Source organism: Notothenia rossii (genome assembly GCF_949606895.1).
Source record: "Notothenia rossii genome assembly, contig: scaffold_142, whole genome shotgun sequence".
Classification (NCBI taxonomy): Eukaryota; Metazoa; Chordata; class Actinopteri; order Perciformes; family Nototheniidae; genus Notothenia; species Notothenia rossii.
Window position 1 is genome coordinate 7,501 of NW_027639868.1, and position 7,500 is coordinate 15,000.

Here is a 7,500-nt window from a genome sequence, read left to right on the forward strand (position 1 = left end):
CACAACAATAACTATCTCTGACCGAGAGCTGCCCGGTCACAAACTGGTAACAACAACAACTTGCTAGGGCAGCCCCTCCTTACATTTATTATATTTATATGTTTATCAAACTGTGATGAATCGCCTGAAGGACAGTTTACAGTTGATCTCTCACTAATGTGAAGGGTCAGAGGGAGAGACACTTTCATGTGAAACAGATCCATCTTTGTCTGTCCTGAATCACATCGCCCCATTAGCATATTCAACAAAGCAGGAAACAGTCAGTGCTGAAGAGGCGGGGTTCAGGTGAGTCTGTTAGTCACAGTGTTCCCCTGCAGTGTTCAACAGGTGAGAGGAGGTCACATGTCTCTGTGGATCAAAGGTCAATGTCTGAAGCTTTCATGGTGTGTTTCCTCCTATGTGACTCCTCCTCTTCTCACATGTGACCCAGCGTTGTGCTCAGAGTTCCCAGCATGCCGAACAGCAGCAGCAGCATCAGAGTGGGGGGGGGTGTGTGCGAGGCGGCGCTCCTCAGCAGGTGCAGCCTCCCAGGGTCGGGCATCATGGCGGCGGCGTCCAGCAGCGCACCGACTGCCGCCGCCGCGCTCGAGTTCAAGTCTCTGCCGGAGAGCAGGTCAAACACGCAGGCGTGGAAGTAAATGTCTCTGACAGGAAGCAGCTCGCTGCAGTGCGCTCGGGCAGCGGCAGGCGGCACAGGGTGGGGGGGGCGCGGCGCGGCGAGCCTCTGGGAGGAAGGGCACCCCCCCACGCACAGCTGGAGGTCCTGATCCGGCCCGAAGGCGAAGGCCACGCCGCGCGGCGAGCGCAGCGACACGCCCAGCGAGCGGCCGCTCTGCCGAACCACCAGCAGGGAGTCAATGTGCTCCGCCCGGATCTCAGCGTGCCGCCCGGGGAGCCGGGAACTCACCGTGAGGCTGGGGCGCCCCCCACCCCGCAGACCCCCCCCCCGCTCGCCGCTCCACACCGAGCCGTCGGCGAAGGCGGCGGGAACGTTATCGAGCTCGGCCTGGTACAGCTGCTGGTCCACACACTGACGCCAGCTCTTAAAGATGATGCTAATCTGAGGACAGCAGAGACAGGGACGTCAGACTTCACTCTTGAGCACTTTGTATTACTCTGTAAGGGTCTTAAAACTGAATCTAACAGTTTGATGACATCACCACTCAGAAGAGCCTCACCTTGGTGATGGCGGTGCTCCGCCCCCCACCCTCGCAGGGCGTGCTGGTGGCCTGTATGAATAGGAAGTCGTTGTCCACCAGAGGCCACGCCCCCTGCACCTGGCAGGTCTGGAAGTCGTCGCTGAAGGTACGGACGTGGGGGTCTCCGAACACGGCGCAGTGCAGGAACTCCGGTCCGTCGGAGGTCTGTTCGTACAGACAGGGGTCCAGCTGAGGGGGGGGGGGGCGCGGCAGGGCCCTAACACCCCCCCCGACCCTCGGGCAGCGGTGCTGGATCAGAAGATCCTCGATGCCCTGAACCACCGAGTGGAAGGCCAGGTCGCCGCGGCACGAGCGAGCCGTGCGGCGCGTGCAGTAGGCGTAGGACCGCAGCGCCGCGCAGTAACCTCCTGGTCCTCCTGGTCCTCCTGGTCCTCCTGGTCCTCCTGGTCCTCCTGGTCTGCCTGGTCCTCCTGGTCCTCCTGGTCCTCCTGATCCTCCTGGTCCTCCTGGTCTGCCTGGTCTGCCTGGTCCTCCTGGTCCTCCTGATCCCAGCACTGACCCCTCGACGCTGCCCAGGTTCAACGTCGCCGCCACGAAGTCAGAGTTACACCAGAGGACCCGGCAGGAAGCGGCGGCTGCAAAGAGGAGAGGGGAGGAAGCAGAGAGGAAGAAGGGAGGAAGCAGAGAGGAAGAAGAGAGGAAGCAGAAATTAGGAAGCTGCAGAGATACCATAACATTTTAATTGTCAGATGAAGTCTGAAATGCTCCTTGCATCACAGCAGCTCCATGTGGAACATCAAAAGACAAACATCATACTCCCTCACCCACCAGTGCATCCATGGAACCACCCCTCCTGTCAGGATTTGAGTTTTGTTTGTTAAGTTTTTATTTTATTTTGCTGTTCTGTGTTCCCTGTCGCATGTTTTCCTCCTTGTGCCTTGTCTGGTCCTACTTCCTGTGTTTGCCTTCCTGTCGTTAGTTTCCCTGGTGTGTCTGATTGTCTCATTGTGTTCACCTGTTGCCCTTGTGTTTCTCCCTCCCTTACCCAGCTGTTTCTTGTCCCGTGATTACCCCTCTCTGTATTTAGTCTTGTCTTTCCCTGTGTTCCCCTGTCGGCTCATTGTTTGTCTTCCCTTCACGTCACGCTCCATGTTTGTCCTTGAAGTTTTTGATCCTGGATTCTGTACTCGTGCTCCCCTGTTTTTGGTCATGTTAAGTTTGTTTCTTGTTTTCTTTTGTCATCGGCTTTTTTTTGTAAAATAAAGCTCGCTTTTTGTTAATACTGCATTTGGGTCCTACCTTTTCCACGCACCCTGAAAGAATGAACCGACCAGTAATGGACTCAGCAGTTTCTTTTTCGTTGGCTCAACAGGCGGATCACCTCAAGTATGCCCTAGAGTACATTTTTTATACTTGGTTGGCAGCCTCATCCAGACGGGCTAAAGAGGCTGCTTTGAAGGAGGCATGCCAGGAGGTTGCTCGCAAGCCCTGGCTCAGGAGCTCGTTGCTTGAGTGGCTTAACACTTTTACAAGCAGCCCTGAAAGCTTGTCTCGAGCCTCTGACCCTTTCTTGGGGTCTGGCCTGGCGTTTGGAGGTCCACGGAGCCTCCAAAAGACCTCTAAAAAACGCAAGGTCAGGAAGCCAGCTCGTACTCCAGAACCGGCCCACACAGCCATGGATCCATGCACCAGTACCGGCCCACACAGCCATGGATCCATGCACCAGTACTGGCCCACACATCCATGGATCCATGCACCAGTACCGGCCCACACAGCCATGGATCCATGCACCAGTACTGGCCCACACAGCCATGGATCCATGCACCAGTACTGGCCCACACATCCATGGATCCCTGCACCAGTACTGGCCCACACAGCCATGGATCCATGCACCAGTACCGGCCCAAACATCCATGGATCCATGCACCAGTACCGGCCCACACAGTCATGGTCGCGGCTTCTGTTTCCGGTCCCAGCAGCCATGGCCCCGACTCCAGTTCCGGCTCCTCATCACCTGTTGACTCTCCGGCCGACGCCAGCTCCCCGTGTCCTGTCGGCTTACCGACCGTCTCAAGTTCCCTCTCAAATTCCTTCTCAGGTCCCCTCTCAAGTCACCTCTCGAGTCTCCTCTCGAGACCCCTCTCATGTCCCATTTCATGTCCCTTCTCTAGTCCCTACTCGAGTCCCTACTCAAGTCCCTACTCTATGTCCTGTGCCGTTGGGGGTCCCGTCGACTACTGTTCTGCCGGGGGTCCTGCCAACCCCATGCCCTGTTTCGTTGGGGGTCCCGCCGACTACTGTTTCGTCGGGGGTCCTGCCAACTCCATGTCCTGTCCCATTGGGGGTCCCGCCGACTCCTTCGCCCTCATGTCCGGCCCCCTGAGTTTGCTCGCTGTGGCCTTCGCCCCTTTTTGAACTCTGCCTTTCCCCCGGGCCGTCCGCCCGAGACCCCCACCATGAACTCTGCCTTGCCCCCGGGCCGTCCGCCCAAGACCCCCACCATGAACTCTGCCTTGCCCCCGGGCCGTCCGCCCGAGACCCCCTCCATGAACTATACCTTGCCTCTGGGCTGTCGGCCCAGACCCGTCCTCCGGACCCCCTCCACCCACCCTTTTGGACATTTTGGTCTTTATAGATACGTCTTGAATCCGTCCCTTGAGGGGGGGGTATGTCAGGATTTGAGTTTTGTTTGTTAAGTTTTGGTTTTATTTTGCTGTTCTGTGTTCCCTGTCTCATGTTTTCCTCCTTGTGCCTTGTCTGGTCCTACTTCCTGTGTTTGCCTTCCTGTCGTTAGTTTCCCTGGTGTGTCTGATTGTCTCATTGTGTTCACCTGTTGCCCTTGTGTTTCTCCCTCCCTTACCCAGCTGTTTCTTGTCCCGTGATTACCCCTCTCTGTATTTAGTCTTGTCTTTCCCTGTGTTCGCCTGTCGGTTCATTGTTTGTCTTCCCTTCACGTCACGCTCCATGTTAAGTTTGTTTCTTGCTTTCTTTTGTCATCGGCTTTTTTTGTAAAATAAAGCTAGCTTTTTGTTAATACAGCATTTGGTCCTACCTTTTCCACGCACCCTGACACCTCCCTACCTCAAGGAACTCCTCACCCCTCATACTTGCTCACCCACCAGTGTATCCATGGAACTGCCCCTCCCCACCTCAAGGCACTCCTCACCCCTCATACTTCCTCACCCACCAGTGCATCCATGGAACTGCCCCTCCCTACCTCAAGGAACTCCTCACCCCTCATACTTCCTCACCCACCAGTGCATCCATGGAACTGCCCCTCCCTACCTCAAGGCACTCCTCACCCCTCATACTTCCTCACCCACCAGTGCATCCATGGAACTGCCCCTCCCTACCTCAGGGACTTCCTCACCCCTCATACTTCCTCGCGGACCTCCCGCTCCAGCAAAGCCAGCCTCCTCAAACCCCCCAACTCCGCCCTGGGAGCCCGGGCCTTCTGCTCTCCCCGACCCTATTTAGAGGCAATGGACGTCCACTCTCGGGAGACTTCCGAGAGTGGTGCGGTTACCCAAAGTGACAGACCTAATTTTACCCAGGAAAAGGGTTTGAAACGTTGGGGAAAAGTGGTGTAAATAGAGGCAGAGTGAACCCGTGAACCCAGAGAGCAGGCTGTGCTGAAAATGTAAAAAATTATCCAAAAATAGTGCCTCATAAGGCGGGTAGAGTCCCCTGTCAACTCCCCTCACATTCATCCAGAGTCAACATTTGTCAAATTCAACTTTTGGAAAACCAGTGAGACCCAGGAAAAAGGGGGGAAAAATGAACAAAAGTATCCGAAAATAGAGCCTCATACAGATGGCCCAGGGGAGATGCTTTTGAGGTTGACCCCAAGATACATGTGTGTGACTCGGAGACACATGTGTGTGACTCGGAGACACATGTGTGTGACTCGAAGATACATGTGTGTGACTCGAAGACACATGTGTGTGACTCGAAGATACATGTGTGTGACTCGGAGACACATGTGTGTGACTCGGAGACACATGTGTGTGACTCGGAGACACATCTGTGTGACTCGAAGACACATCTGTGTGACTCGAAGACACATGTGTGTGAAAGTACAACATTTCAATTTTTGTGTTTGAAATGCGGGGAAAAGTGCATCAAAGGACGAACTAATGACCTCCAGCATGCCTCCATAACTTGGGTTATTTCACACCTCCAGGAGAGAAAACCACCTCTATGTGGCCCCTCACAGACCACCAAAGGACGGACTACAGACCTCCAGCATGTCTCCCTCACATTATTTATTTATTTGTATTTGTTTATTTATATAGCCCAATATCACAAATGTTACATTAGTCTCAGTGGACACCCTGAGGTTATTTCACACCTCCAGGAGAGAGACCAGTAATGGCTCCTCTCTGTGGCCCGTCACAGAGCCCCAAAGGACGGACTAATGACCTCCAGCATGTCTCCCTCACATGCGCACTTCCATAACCTCGCACACCGTGAGTCCCCGGGCCCCCGGACTTAAGCACTCCCACGCGGACTAAACCCAGATGATCACACCCTCCTTCATCTCACTTTATAACCCAGGAAAAGGAGCTCGAATCCTGGGTACATGAGTGTTAAAAGTGCATTAAACTGTTTTAATTAAACAGCCGCTGAAATCGACAGAAATCTGTCAATTTCGTCCATGTTTGACTCATGAAATGTACAAGAAGGTAAAAACAGCAGAGTCACTGCTGTTAGCAGGGTCTCAGACTCACAGGCACATAGGCAGAGATCCAGGGTGATGCACATGGCTTTTCTACCCAGCAATAAGTCTCTGAAACCTGGGGGAAAGTGGTGTGAATAGAAGGAGAGAGCACCGAGAGAGAAGTGGGCTGTGAGACCCGCAGAGCCCACCCAGAGAGCTCCTCGCAGCACATGGCTCTTGCACCCAGACTGCACCCAGAGAACAGAATGCTCCACAGCACTTTACAAGCCAGGAAAAGTGATTAAATCCTGGGTATACATGTTTTAAATAGCCTGATACCTCCAGGGCGCATCAACGCATTTTACAAGCCAGGGAAGGTGCCTGAATCCTGGGTAAACATTGTTTAATTGTTTAAGTGTTTTTAAATGTGTGGAACAGTGTTTTCTCACTTCCAAAACTCTCCCGTCATTGACCGGAGAAATTGGGTCGATGTTGTATTCAATCTGACCGTTAATATTCCAGTGAGATGAAGTACGTACATTGACCGGAGTGATCCCATGTTCATTTTGTCCCAAAACCGGAGCATTCCCTCTCCCGGATGAGAGCACCACAGACCGTGGATGCTTTTAAAACAGGCCTCAAAACCCATCTTTTCATTAGAGCCTTTTCCGAGACCTTTTATTTGTTCCAACCCTTTTTTACAGTTGTTACTCTTCACTCTCCCGTGTTCTGGGCTGTGTTATATTGTTCTGCTCACTGCTGGCAGCACTTCCTCTTCAAATATGAAGTGCGTTACAAATAAAACCCATTATTATTATTTAAATAAAGTGTGCGTACCTCCAGGTAAACTCAGGTGCAGCAGCAGAAGGGTCAGGTGGATGCAGCGTCTCCATGGCAACACCGAGGCCCGAGGCTCCATCACCTGCGCGGGGGGGGGGGGGGGGGGGGGATAATGGGTTATTTCTGCCGTTAAACATGTAGCTGCGACAGGAAGCTGTTCTCAGGTCAGCTTCCTGTCTATTAGATCAGTGATGTCATGATTCTCTATCTGTCTCATCTTCATCTTCTCACAGCTTCACCTGTTCTCCCTGCATTACACTGTCAAGCTGTCACTGATGTTATCCTGCAATAAGCAAGGCCGTAAAATCACATGCGCCCCCAAACACATCCTGGATAGAGAGTTTGAGGGCAGAAGGTATAGATTACCAAACTGTAAATTGAACAGGTATGTAAGTAAGTTTTCCTTTATTCCACTCTCAATCAAGCTGCTGAACAGTCAGAAACAATTATCATGATGCTGTGTTAGGAGTTGTTCGGAGGTGCAATGTTTACAGTGTAGTTTGTGCAATCAAGAAGGTTAAATAGGGAAAGTGCAATATTTGATGTATGTATGTGCATTAGGGATATGGGCAATAGGGATATGGGCATTAGGGATATGTGCATTAGGGATATGTGCTTTAGGGATATGTGCATTAGGGATATGGGCAATAGGGATATGGGCAATAGGGATATGTACAATAGGGATATGTGCAATAGGGATATGTGCAATAGGGATATGTGCAATAGGGATATGTGCATTAGGGATATGTGCAATAGGGATATGTGCATTAGGGATATGTGCATTAGGGATATGTGCAATAGGGATATGTGCATTAGGTATATGTGCAATAGGGATATGGG

General features: G+C 52.5%; 1 protein-coding gene across 2 annotated transcripts in view; it reads right to left on the bottom strand.

The window, feature by feature from the left end:
• Window positions 1-7,500, bottom strand: part of hjv (hemojuvelin BMP co-receptor) — an 11,640-nt gene that overhangs the window by 266 nt on the left and 3,874 nt on the right. Inside the window, exons 2-5 of one of the 2 annotated variants that reach the window (XM_079695547.1) lie at window positions 6,658-6,742; window positions 1,676-1,795; window positions 1,179-1,621; window positions 1-1,060 (exon numbers count right to left, since the gene is read on the bottom strand). The exon at window positions 1-1,060 is cut by the window's left edge and continues 266 nt beyond it. In XM_079695547.1, the coding sequence (XP_079551673.1) occupies window positions 416-1,060; window positions 1,179-1,621; window positions 1,676-1,795; window positions 6,658-6,739 (1,290 nt within the window). In that variant the 5' untranslated portion in view covers window positions 6,740-6,742 and the 3' untranslated portion in view covers window positions 1-415. Of the gene's footprint in view, window positions 1,061-1,178; window positions 1,796-6,657; window positions 6,743-7,500 lie in introns of both variants that reach the window. The other variant, XM_079695546.1, reaches the window with a different exon arrangement.